Source organism: Chionomys nivalis, chromosome 24 (genome assembly GCF_950005125.1).
Source record: "Chionomys nivalis chromosome 24, mChiNiv1.1, whole genome shotgun sequence".
Lineage (NCBI taxonomy): Eukaryota > Metazoa > Chordata > Mammalia > Rodentia > Cricetidae > Chionomys > Chionomys nivalis.
Genome location: NC_080109.1, coordinates 51,355,210 through 51,368,660, shown reverse-complemented (window position 1 = coordinate 51,368,660; position 13,451 = coordinate 51,355,210). Strand labels below are relative to the sequence as shown.

Here is a 13,451-nt window from a genome sequence, read left to right as displayed (position 1 = left end):
GATGTCTGGCCCATGGGGTCCTGAAACAATGATGTCTCCTTTGTCAGTCTCTCAGTCACAAAAAGGAAACCCAGTACCAATTCTCAGTCTCTATCCCAGGTATTTAGGACCTACTCATCACTGTGTGAGTTGGGACTCCTCAGTACACTTGGACCTGCAACACCCTCTCCTAGTACTGTGACTGGATGTCTAGACTACAGGTAGAGAAAACAGAGGAATAACCACATTGACCAATGTTCTATACTGGGTATTTCTGTCCTTACCCAGCCCCATGAAAATATAGAAATAATCTCAACTTGGTAAACGTTCTGTGGGCTTGGTATAAAAGAGTGGGACTCCCAATTTGCAGGTGTCCTAAACTGGCTTCTCAGGCTGCAGAGAAGTGGTTGCCACTGCTGAGGGGACAGATGCAATCCTGCACCCTAGTTAATAAATGCTGGTGCCATAGTCCTGAAATTCTAGAGCTTTAGGAAAGACTATAGGCATTAGCCCAGTCTCCCTTGGTTTTGAGGTTCTACCACCATGCCACATTAACCATTCTCAACTTGGATGACTTTGAAATCCTGAAACTCCTGCCTTTACTTTCTATGTCCTATGATTACAGGCTTGTGCCATCATGCCTGGCTTTGGTGGTGTCTTTCCAACTCCATTTAGTGAGTCACTACAATGGGAATGAGTATGTAACATGATCCTAATTACCTTACCAAAAAAAAAAAAAAAAAAAAAAACCCAACCAACCAAAAACCCAGAGCCAGATATTAGAGTGAAAGCTGAAAGATCAGAGAAACAGAGCAACCACCAGTACCTTGAGTATTCAGACTAGGTGGAGGGCTGAGATCCTGTCTCTACCAACCTTATATTCCTGTATCCATCTCCCTAGAGCCGGGATTAAAGGGATATACCACCACTACCTAACTCTGTTTCTCTTTTAGACTGGTTAAATCTCCTGTTGCCCAGGGTGGCCTTGAACTCCTGATCTTCTTGTTTCTCCTTCCAAGTGCTGGGATTAAAGGTGTGTGTCACCACAGTCAGGCCTCTATGTTTAACTGGTGGCTAGCTTTATTTGTCAGCTTTATTTGTCAGAACACAAAGAAAATACAATACATTTCCCACTTTTTGTCTAAAAAAAACTATATACAAAAACTAAAATAACTACATACAAATATAGGTGATGATTAAATTAAAATGTCTAGTACACAAGCATTTGACAAATTCAGAAAAAATACTCCATTATCTATCCTATCTTGGTGAATACAAATAGTTGTACCTAAATCACTTTCTATTCTAATCTGCATTACAGCATTTCTGTACAACACTTTCTTTTTGTAATGAGACCCCTGAATCTAATCTCCTTTGTCTAGTTTCTTTCTTGACCATTACCAGAAACAACTTGTACTGAACCAACCTTAAATGTTAATATTCATGACTCATCTTTTGGGAATGCTGGTGTAGTTCATTACAATAATTCTTGTTGACTGGAGACACTTGGGTCCTTTCTCAGGGTCCTTAAAGGAGCTTAAAGAACCCTGAGAAAATTCAGAATTATGGTCAAGTTGTGAATGGAGAAGTCTCTGAGGCTGGATCATCTCAGCCTGAAGCCCTGAAGCCATTCTGGAAACAGAACTCAGAAGAAACTGCAACAGAAGTGCTCTGAAACAGTGGGTAATGTTGGTCATCTGCGGCCGTTGCAGATTTTTCAGAGGATTGTTCTCATTCAAATCTTACTTTTCTTAACATGGAATTAATCCAGAGCCTCTTATTTCCTGTAGAAACAAAAGCATAACATCTTCTCCAAAGTAACATATCTTTTGACTTAAATTTTGAAGTCAAGGCATTTTCAAAACATAGGTTGGATTAATTCAGCAACGTTTATAAGCAAATGTCTCTTAGCAGCTGTTGCTCCTTTTGAAGTAGTCAGAGTTCAAAGACAACACAATAGCATACAGTAACCACTCTGTGCATTTTCCATCTTTCTGTGGCCCTTTTATATTACTTGACTCCTTATTTAAAGACTTTATTTTTTAAAACTCTCCATTCCCTTTTTATGAGTCTATAGATTTTTTTTCTCTGAATCTCTCTTTTCTGAACATGAATCTATAAAGTGCTAAGCAGCGTGACTAAGACCAAATCAGCTGGCTTTGCAGTATTCCTTGGCTTCTTGATAGTCTATCATCTTCATGGCAGAGGCACCAGTGAGAGCCACAGGTATCACTCCAACTTTGAGGGTCCAACTAGAAATTTCATAGCACATACTAATCATCAACCCCATTTAAGTGTTTGGTAGCAGAACCTCTTGAAAGAAACTGCCCTCATGCTGGTCTCTAGCAAACAGTCTACCCAGGAAAAAAGCAGTTTCCAAGAAGCTGAGTTTTGAGTCCATTTTTATGTGTTTAGAATCTTTTTAAAAGCCCTTTCAGGCTTTATGAGCAACTTCTTAACCCAAGCTGGGCACCAGACGTAACATGCTCCTAATTAGTCTCTTCAATAAAAACTAAGAGTCATACATCAGTGTAATAACATGATAGATCAGAGAAACATAGAAGCCACAGTCAAATCTTACCTCTCTGGATCCTCTAAACAAAAGGAGGCTAAGATGCTACCTCCACCCACCTTATATTCCAGTCTCCACCTGTCAATTGTGCTGGGTTCAAATGTGTGAAACTCATTGTAATGGGCCAACAGGCCCTCTGCATCAAGGTGAAAAAAATCTCTCTGATATTTTGGAAGAATGTAGTTATTTAGTGGAAGATCCAAGCCCAACAAGGAATTCATAGTGAGACTATTCTTTAAAACAATTTTTTTCTAAAAACGAGGATATAAAAAATGCAATTTATCAAGAAAATCAAAAACATGATTAAATATTCTATGGGACTAAATTCAAACATTGATAAAGACAGAAATGAACTATTCTTGGTGTCCTGTTTTTATAGAAAGCAAGAGTATGCACAAGTAATTTAACTAAGTCATATAATGGACTTTTTAACTATCCTTTAAACACTCCTACATTTTTAGCTCCTGTCTTCTGCAAGGCATTTCTTCAGGTATGGTGCAAGTATTTCTTCAGGAGAAATATTCTCTGGAGGATTTTTTTAAACTGTGATTTCAAGGAAAATTTGAGTTTCATTCAGTCCACTGTTTGCCTAATTGTCAGGCAAAGGGAGATAGATATGTCTCTTTAAAATACACCTACTCATGTGAGGGAGTCAGGTTGGAGGGATAACACTGTGGGGCAGACCAGGTGGAGAGATACACGGTGCTGTCATTGGCAGTTGCATTGTGTTTGCAAAAAATAATGAAAGAGTGGAAGAATTGGAGGTGTTTAACCCACCACAACTGTGTAGATACAGAGAGCTCACTAGGAGCCAGCTTGTCTCCAGGAATAGCCACATCATTTCCTCTGGTCATGTGATCCTCTGGCTCCCACATCCAAAACTCCAACCCTAATAATTTATTCATACCCCACATCTCTTAAAGCTAAATATGAATGCCCCAGCCTTAGGGTGACTTCTGTTTAGGTCTCAGGATCTATTGATAATCTGGATGTCATCTGGAGTCACCATCACAAAAGGATGCTAACTGAAGCTTTTGAAGACATTAAGGAAACAGAAGATATCATTTGGACAAGTCAGACTTCATGCTCACGAGGTCCTTTTCTCTCCATAGAGGACACATAAACTCCAGCAGGGGTGCACCTGACATGTCCTTGTGCATTACCATCACTGCCTTGAACTCAGTCATAAAACTCCAGCAGGGAGACACCTGACATGTTGTGTCCTTGTGGGCTAACATCACTGCCTATATGCCAGAGTTGAGACCACCTCAGTCTTGTGGCTTTGGACAATTGGTTAGCCACTTTTTAAAAACTTGTTATCTCCTGATCATTTTTTGTACTCTTCCTTCATTTTGTGGAAATTTGGGCTTAGAAACATCTTAAGGCACCAAATTTAAATCAGTGTCTGATGCAATCAACCTTCTTCTTTTTTTTTTTTTTCTGAATCATTAGGGCTGGGGTAAAGATGGATTTAGGATCAACTGTTCCCACTTTACTGCTATTAAGGTCATGCTCATGGGGTTGAGTAGATGGCTCAGCACCTAAGAGCAAAGGTTTCTCATCCACAGGGCCTTGTTTTGATTTGCAGCACCGAAGAGACAGCTCACAACACTCTAACTTCAGTAATGATTTGACACCATTTTCTGTTCTCCAGTTGTAACTGACATGCATTTGGTATACACAGAGGCAAGACTTATATACCTAAATTACTTTAAATTCTTTCCGAAAATAACGTATACATGAAGAAAACCTTTTCATAATATTTAATCCCAAATACATATGTCTTTTTACCATTTGTATATCTGGTGCCCTAGGCCAGATGAGGCATCGGATCTCTTGGACCTTGAATTACAGGTACTTCCAAGCTTTGTAATGTAGGTCGTAGGATCCAGACTTGCTTACTCAACAGGAGCAATACTACTGAGCAAACCCTATAGTTTCCAAACATATCATAATATAACATAACACGTCAGATGGAAGTGTGTATATCCCACAGCCCAAGTGTAGAAATAAGTGAAAATATTCTAGAAGTAATATAAGTTTCCTAGAGATAGAATTCAAGTCATCAGGCTTAGCAGAAACCAAATTCATAAACAGAGACAATTTTATGGCATTCAAAAAATAAACTAACACATTCCAAATAAGGTGATTAATAGTATTTTATTTTCATTTGCAAATAAGATTTATTATTCAAATTGTTCTGTTTACCTCTATCCTTGGGTGAAAATATGTTTAAAATCTGAAAAGAAGACAACATTTTAGTGATATAATGTGTTGACTAATCTTGAGAATCAATGATATGTCTCAGTGGGAAATGGCTATGTTGTGAGACTGGAAACCTCATCTTGATCCCCATATGAAGAAGGAAAAAAGGAAATCCTACAAAGTTGTCTTCCTGTCTCTACGTATGTATCCCCCCCACACTCTCTCTCTCACACACACACAGAATTTGTTTTTTTTGTTTTGTTTTTTTGTTTTTTTTTGATTTTTCGAGACAGGGTTTCTCCATAGTTTTTTTTTTGTTGTTGTTCCTGTCCTGGAACTAGCTCTTGTAGACCAGGCTGGCCTCGAACTCACAGAGATCCGCCTGCCTCTGCCTCCAGAGTGCTGGGATTAAAGGCGTGCGCCACTACCGCCCGGCTCACACACCCAGAATTTTTTAAAATAAATCTTATTGCCATTGCATTATCTGGCACCTCTGAATAATTCCCTTAGAATGCTGCACTTCAAGATAAAGTATAAAATCGATAACTAACAGGGACATGAAGAAAGATGGAAACTCAAATTATACACACACACACACACACACACATATCCATAGCACATTAAAATATGTGACGAAATACATAGTTGATTGATGATTATCCTACATTAGTACATCTCTACCAGACAAATGAAAATGCTGCTTGGAATACACATCAGGTATTTAATGATTATTATATTCTCTTCTATTAAACATTTTAACATCGACATCATTTAAACATGTTAGTAAATAAATGCATCGGGGTTACATCATCTACCCTTGGACTTTTATTAAGGAGACTGACATATGACAATCATGAATTCAAATGTAGCCCTTACTAATTACTGACATCAGAGCCAGGCTGGATAATGTACAACACCTCAAGGGAATTTGTGAAAACATAAAAAACAAAAACAGAAAAAAGCCCACCATTTTGGACACCCTTTCTTCAAAAGCATGATCACACACGGCCTCATATTTAAATAAACAATGGACCACTTATATGCTGGGCATGCTATTCTATGCATTGCAGCAGAAAAATGCCTATTACACAGTGAAAGAATAAAAGATGAACAGAAACCCAATAAAGAATATAAGGACCACAAAAAAATTTCTCTAAATGGATTTACCACATAAACTTCCACATCTACCTCAAAGGTTGCAAAATAGAAACCACATTGCAATAATCTCCACCATCTATCTTGATAAAACATGGTAACCAATTTCCTGACTGCAAGGTTATGATGAAAAAGAAATCAAATAATATTTTTCTTGAAACTGAATTAAACTATTATGTGTAAAGTCTTTACTAAATTGTTTACATGAATAGAATTTTTTGAATAAATTATTTCCTATTTCCTGACATCAAGGTTTTAGCATATTTACAGGGCCAGAGGCATGGCTAACCAGTTAAGAGAAGTTCATTGCCAGGATGAAGGGCGGGTTTTTGACAAATTTTTGTAATTCCTTTTAAAGAAGATCCAAGTGTTTAAACTTTTGGGAACTAGCATGTACATGAACATACCCACACAAAGACACACTGACAGCAACAAGTAAAATTAAGTCACTAAACAATCTGATTTTCATTGAAAAAAATTTTTTCTTGAATACATTTATTCCTATAACACAGGAGTTGAAGCATCTAAAGGCAAACTTACTGTTTATATTTGTCATATACTTGTTCATGTAATAGAAAACAAGCATGTAGGACTGATGTCAGACAAATCAATCTTTCTCAGTTACATAATGCTTGCCCTTCTGAATAACATATGTCCCTGGGGGTAAGTAAGCAATTTCACATCCATGCACCATTTCCACTTTCCACTTCAGGCTGTAGGTGGAAGATGTGAGTTCTCAGCGGTCTGTTTTAACTTCCATGCCACTTTCATGGTATTTTGGTATCCCTCTAGATCCAAGAACCAACTCTTTCTTAAATTGACTTAGACATAATGTTTTATCACAACAACACAAAGGCACTAAAACACACCCATTAAGTTTTATACCTGGATGACATATTTCATGTAATTGAAGAGAACTGTGGAAGAAAAATTAAATTCATAGGGCTTTTGTCTATGTGAGTTTGCAGGTACAAAATAAAGAGGGACATCATAATGCTTGAACAGATTGGTGACGCTTGTCATTTTTTCCCCAGAATAATTTCATGTAAATGAAAGTAAGTGGGTTGACTAAAGATCTTACCAAAACTTTTATGTCCAGATTTCCTTCAGTATTAATTTTTTCAGGTCCTCAAGAACGACTTGAAAAGACTTTAAGAGACCAGTTAACACTAAAAGTTTAACTCTTGTATAATGACTACCATGAAGTGCAAAACTTTACCACATTTAATACATTTATAGGGTTTCTCTACACAATGATTTTTTTCTCATTATTTCAAAGACTCCAGAAGCATGCAAAGGCTTTACCACATTACTTACATCCACAGGGTTTCTCTCCAGTATGTGTTCCTTTATGTATATGGAGATTACTGGGAAAATCAAAGGCTTTACCACATTGCTACATTTATTGGGTTTCTCTCCAGTATGTGTTCTTCCATGCATTTGAAGACTATGGTGTTGTGAAAAGGCTTTTTCACATTGATTACATTTGTAGGGTTTCTCTCCAGTATGTGTTCTTTTATGTATTCGGAGATGACTGTGTTGTGAAAAGGCTTTAGCACATTGATTACATTTGTAGGGTTTCTCTCCAGTATGTGTTCTTTTATGTTCTTGGAGATGACTTTGTCGTGAAAAGGCTTTATCACACAGATTACATTTGTAGGGCTTTTCTTCAGCATGAGTTCCTTTATGTCTTTGGAGATTACCAGCACATGCAAAGGCTTTACCACATTGATTACATTCATAAGGTTTCTCTCCAGAATGTGTTCTTTTATGTATTTGGAGACGACTGTGAAGAGTAAAGGCTTTATCACACTGATTACATTTGTAGGGTTTCTCTCCAGAATGTGTTCTTTTATGTATTTGGAGAGTACTGTGTTGTGAAAAGGCTTTAGCACATTGATTACATTCATAGGGTTTCTCTCCAGTATGTGTTCTTTCATGTCTTCTGAGACTACTGGCACATGTAAAGGCTTTACCACATTGTTTACATTCAAAGGTTTTCTCTCCAACATGTGTTCCTTTATGTACTTGGAGAATGCTGTTGTGTGTAAAGGCTCCACCATATTGAATACTTTCATAGGGTTTGTCTCCAGGATGAATTCTTACATGCCTCTGAAGATGACTGTGATGTGAAAAAACTTTAGAACATTGAGAATATTCAGAGGAATTCTCTCTAGTACGGCCTTTTCTGTATCTGTAAGGATAACAGACACAAGTAAGAGCTTCATCACATTTATTACACTGATAAATATTTATATCTCTATGAATTAATTTTATAAATTGGTCTAAATGTTAAGAGGAACATTATTATTTACAATCATAATGTACTCCTTTATTAAGTGTTGTTTTGTGTCTCTGAAGGTATGTGTAACGGTAAAAGTCTTTATTATAGGGCCCACATTTATAGTATCTTTTTTTCTATATGACATTCTTCATATATTTGAGGAGAACTCGGAAGAACTCAGAACTTTAACATACATACTGCATTCATAAATTTTCTAATACTGTGACTCATACTATATTTGTAAAATAAACCAGAACAAACACACTACTCATTCCACTACTCATAGGAATTTCCTGCAGTGTAAGCTTATTAATGTACTCTCAATTGTTGGTAAAAAATAATTTTAGACTTGTATCACATTAAAAACTTCTACGCAAAGTGGTGACTACTGCATATCTTCTCATTGTTCTGTTGCAAGTTATGTTGCTTCTTTCCATATCCCTATGCTCACATGGCTTTTATGCAGAGTGATATATGATACACTGATGAAGGAAGAATAATAAAATGATTCCACACTGCATTCACACAACTTGAATTTCTATTCCTCATAGACATGTGGTACAAATATTAACGTTTTTCTTCAACAATGTTCTTTTTTTGGTTTTCTTCGAGACAAGATTTCTCGGTAGCTTTGGTGCCTGTCCTTGAACTAGCTCTTGTAGACCAGGGTGGCCTTGAATTCACAGAGATCCGCCTGCCTCTGCCTCTCAAATGCTGGGATTAAAAGTGTGCGCCGTCACTACCCACAATCCTCTTAACTCTCAAAAAATGTCCCTCTCACTAAACTTAGGAAAGTCACAAGTAGATGAGGAACACTAGTTTACTCTGAAGGTTCTGGATCTATACATATCACCTATTTAACACATATACTTTTTGTAATGTCTGAGTAGTATGAAACTAAACAGATAGGCTGTTCTACAGCATAGCTATCATGGAGATGTAATTCAAATGCGGATATCAGTCAAGGCACTGTTATCCTATATTCTTTCTTAGAAAAATGCCTTGCAAACACACATCAGCTACCTGACATTGGGATATTTATTTTTCTGAAAATTTAATAGTTATCAGTATACTTTAAACTGTGCTTATTTACACTGTTGCTTTTGTTTAAAACTTCCAGGACACGTTAAAATTTCTCCATATGCACATTTGAATAGTTTGCATATGAAAATTACCTTCCATGTCTTCCAGAACGTTGACAATGTTCTTCTATATTATAGTCTTCCCAACTGTAGCCTAAAACAAAGTACCAGAAAATGTATGATATATCATGGGAAAGTGTGAAAAATTTAAGTTACTATCTTCAGTGATCTTTAGAAGCATGCCAAATTTATTTACCTCATTCTTCCACTTTCTCATCAACAGAAATTACAGAAGAGTATCAATAACCAAGGAACAGTTGTTGCTTTATTTTAAAATGTGATGGAAAATTCAGTCTTACCTATATCGGTAAGGTTCCTATAGGTCTCCAGCATCACATCATTGTAGAGATTCTTCTGTGAAGGATTCAGCATAGCCCACTCCTCCAAAGTGAAGTCCACATGCACATCATCATAGGTCACCGCATCCTAAAATATTCCATACATGTGGACAACAGAAAGTGTGACACTGACAGCATGCTGAGTGCATATTTGACAATATATTCATATGATTCTGGGGCTCTGCAAACTTATACCATAACAAAGAAGTTCTAATCATCAACTCACTTTAGAAAAAAAGCAACAATGAGGTTTACCTGTCATTTCTACACCCTTTGTCTAGGACACAGGCTTACAAGAGAAATGCATATTAAGAGACATAAAGAGAAGCAAGCAAACAGATCAAAGTATACATCAGATAAATTGAAAGAACTAACTACAAAAAAGATGGGCAAGCTGGGTGTATTGAATCATGCTTTTAAGTCCAGCACTCAAGAGGTAAAGACAGGTGAATTTAATTGAGTTGGATGGCAGCCAGGCCTATGCAGTGAAATTTAAGGGTAGCTATATTAGTTACATATTAGTCAGACCCTGTCTCCCCCATAAAAATAAACTGAACAAAAATGTAGAAAGAACTAACAGAATTTTACTGAAGTTCCTACAAAGAATTATGCATTATACTCCAGTTCAGCATCAGAAACCAGTTTAAACTATACCAATCATATGATTTTACTAAAGGGAATGAATGTTTAAAGTTACAAATAAACAGGTAAAAACATTAGTGATGTAAATGTTGATCATAAGTAAACAACAGGATAGAAGAGATGGCTTAGCATTTAAGAGATCTTGTCAGTCTTACAGAGAGGTGGGCTCGATTGGCAGTACTTACATGGGGCTCACAACTACCCACTACTACAAGTTCAGAGATTGTAAGGCCATCTTCTGATTGTTGTGAGGACAAGGCACACATGTGGTGCATATCCATGTATACAGACAAAAGACACATATCGACTCAAAAGAATTCAAAGCAAACACAATTAGTAGGAATAATGTCACAAACCAGCATTTGAATGAATCAGAAGGCTCAGGTAGTATAATAATACTGTCGTCCTAGGAAAGAGAATGATACACTCTGCCAGATTTCAAAATTCAAAATGTAAGTGAAGCTCAGGAAAACAGCATATACTTGATATGTACAAAACTACATTCTAGGGCCACCAGCCAAGAATATAAAAACAAAGAAACCCAGACATGATGCCCCCATTTTAATCACAGGACGAAGAAGCCAGAATCATCTGGGTCTCTGAATTTAGGCCAGTCTGATCTACAAAAATACTTTCAAGACAGTCAGGGCTACACAGAGAAACTTTGTCTTCTGCACCAAATGTTAACACAAAATTAAAAATGTCAGGCTACAAAAATGGCTTACCTTGAACAGCAATTGCATCGAATGTATCTTACGGGTTTTAGTGATGCCATCTATAATGTGGTGAACTCATGACAGCCAGACACAACAAACAGGAGCTAAGGAAAAGGGTTATGGAATGCTCAGGTGATTGGGTTGTACCAGTGCCAATGCTTGAGCCAGCTGTGCTGGCTGGGAATGTGTCTAGGTGACAGTGCTGTAGTGTGGATGTGGTGGCTTAGCTCTTGTGATGGTTGTTGCTGGGGTTTGGAGTACAGTTGCACTGTACTTTTCCTGAGTCTCAGATGTGCCTTTGATAAGAAAAGTTGTCTTCAGGGTGGCTATGACTGGTGAGAGGTATTTATTACTGCCATACTTGTCATGGGTAAAGGTTTGTTTGTGTTAGTGACTGTCCTGTGTTAATGAGAGTGGACTTAAAGCTGAGTTTTTAGGAAGTGGGTTTCTGAGTTCCAGATGATCGAATGGCATCACCTGGTGCGCTTAATGCTGTTGACGGTGTTGTCATGGTGCTATTTGTTTCCTAGGGCTTGGGGACGATCCCATTCCAGAGTTAGTGGACTTTAGTAGTGAAAGAGTTGTACCTAGAGGTATGCTAGCATCAGAAATTGTCTGTGCTGACTGAATTTATCATGTATATCTTTGGCTACTTCCATTCCCTACATGCAGTTATCCATGACAGATGTCTCATATCTGACTTAGGTATCTTAACATTCTGTGGTCTCAAAATACAACCCAGTCTTCATGCTCAAAGTCTCATGAAATGAACTCCCATAGGCTCCTCACAGGGGCTCTGACCCTGCTAAACATAGATGTCTGCAAGAATGCTGAACTGAAGCCACAGACCTGAAATTTTGATTCTCTCTTTATTCCAGAACAACCACAAGTTTGGCTTCTTAATTGAGAGCCAAATGTACCTTGCTAAGCTTGGACAAAAATTGCAGCAGATTTTGTAGGAAGCTGCTTACTGAGAGTAGGATTAACTTTGCCTAATTTTTCCATTAATTGAAAGCTTGACAGGATGCTCTTAGGGCACCTTATCGGGCTTCCACTATAGAGCAAGGGCCTTCTCTTTAATGGTCATGATCTTCCTGCCTCTGTTTTAGCACTTGACTGCCATCTGAAACTACCTTTCCATTATCATTTTTTTCTGCTCAACTTGTTGCTTTCTCCTTTGTGAACTTGAATGAGTCATCAGTAATAAACATGCAATAGATTCAGTATTCCATCTATGAAGTCAACCCATTACTTTTCAATTTGGCCTTACTCAATATCTCAGGGTAAGGGCAGAATTAGAAAGATTTTAGGCCAAAAATAAGACAAATTACCTCTATCTTAATTTTTCAAGGAAACTAGTTCCCACTAAAATACTTTGATCGTGACCTCCTCTGTGTGCATTACCTTCAAGAGTCCCATCTTCCTTTTCCCACAAGAGGAGATGATTGAGCTCTGTACACCTTAATGACTTTTGCCATTTACATCCTGGTATCTTCTCCATTCATCTAAAAAAACCAAACACTCCCAGGTTTTTCCTATGAGCATGATCAATTTTAGTGTTCCATTTTTTTTTCTGACTTGCTTCTCTGCTTTGATTACATTATCTAACCAAAAGTATCGGAGGCAATTTTATTTAGCCAGTTCTGCAATATCTCAGTTCATCCTTGCATGAGCATAGAATTGAAAATCAAGTTAGAAAACAGAGGGAAAAAAAGCAATGACAAACGTTTCCTGGCTTTCTCACTTGCTTTGTCACTGTATTGTGCTAGTTAACGCTCTTATCCTTCCCATGTCCACTTGCAAAGAGGCACTGCCAACTAAATGGAAGAGTGTAATACAAATAATAAAAACCAAGAGACAGATACTGGGGTTCAGCCTAAAGTAAAGCCACTAGAGAAGACTTACCTCTACCAAGGCTGGACAACTGCAGATTGAGCCCTGTCCCTCTGTATCCTCCCATCTTATATTCCCCTTTAGTGCTGGAATTAAAGGCATGTAACTCTCTAGTAGTGGGATTAAGGGTGTGAGCTAACACTATTGGGATCTGTGTCTACATTTATCTTGTGAAGTCCTGGGTGAAGTCTTGCATTCACAGAGATCCATCTGCCTCTGTCTCCCAAATCCTGGGATTGAAAGTATATGACACTACTGCCTGGTCTTTAGTATCTTAGTTTTACCCTCTGATCTTTAGGCAAGCTTTATTAATTAAAATATAAATAAAATATCACTATAGGAGAGTCTTCCAACACCAATATAAATCAATACAATCTGTTACAGACATAACAGTTCCTGGCTACTATGAATAAGGTAGCTTTCTTTGAACACAGTTAAGTATATGTCCTTGTGGCAGGATGGAGGAGCATTTTGGGGCTATATGCCCAAGAGTGGTATAACTGGGTTTTGAGGTAGATAGATTCC

General features: G+C 37.6%; 1 protein-coding gene across 4 annotated transcripts in view; it reads right to left on the bottom strand.

Moving 5' to 3' along the window:
- Positions 1-4,701: 4,701 nt before the first annotated feature.
- LOC130866084 (zinc finger protein 120-like) overlaps positions 4,702-13,451 on the bottom strand; it is a 49,761-nt gene continuing 41,011 nt past the window's right edge. For 2 of the 4 annotated variants that reach the window (XM_057757339.1, XM_057757341.1), the window contains exons 2-4: positions 9,637-9,763; positions 9,371-9,431; positions 4,702-8,105 (exon numbers count right to left, since the gene is read on the bottom strand). In XM_057757339.1, coding sequence (XP_057613322.1) covers positions 7,145-8,105; positions 9,371-9,431; positions 9,637-9,763 — 1,149 coding nt within the window. In that variant the 3' untranslated portion in view covers positions 4,702-7,144. Of the gene's footprint in view, positions 8,106-9,366; positions 9,432-9,636; positions 9,764-13,451 lie in introns of those variants that run through there. The other 2 variants (XM_057757340.1, XM_057757342.1) reach the window with 2 other exon arrangements.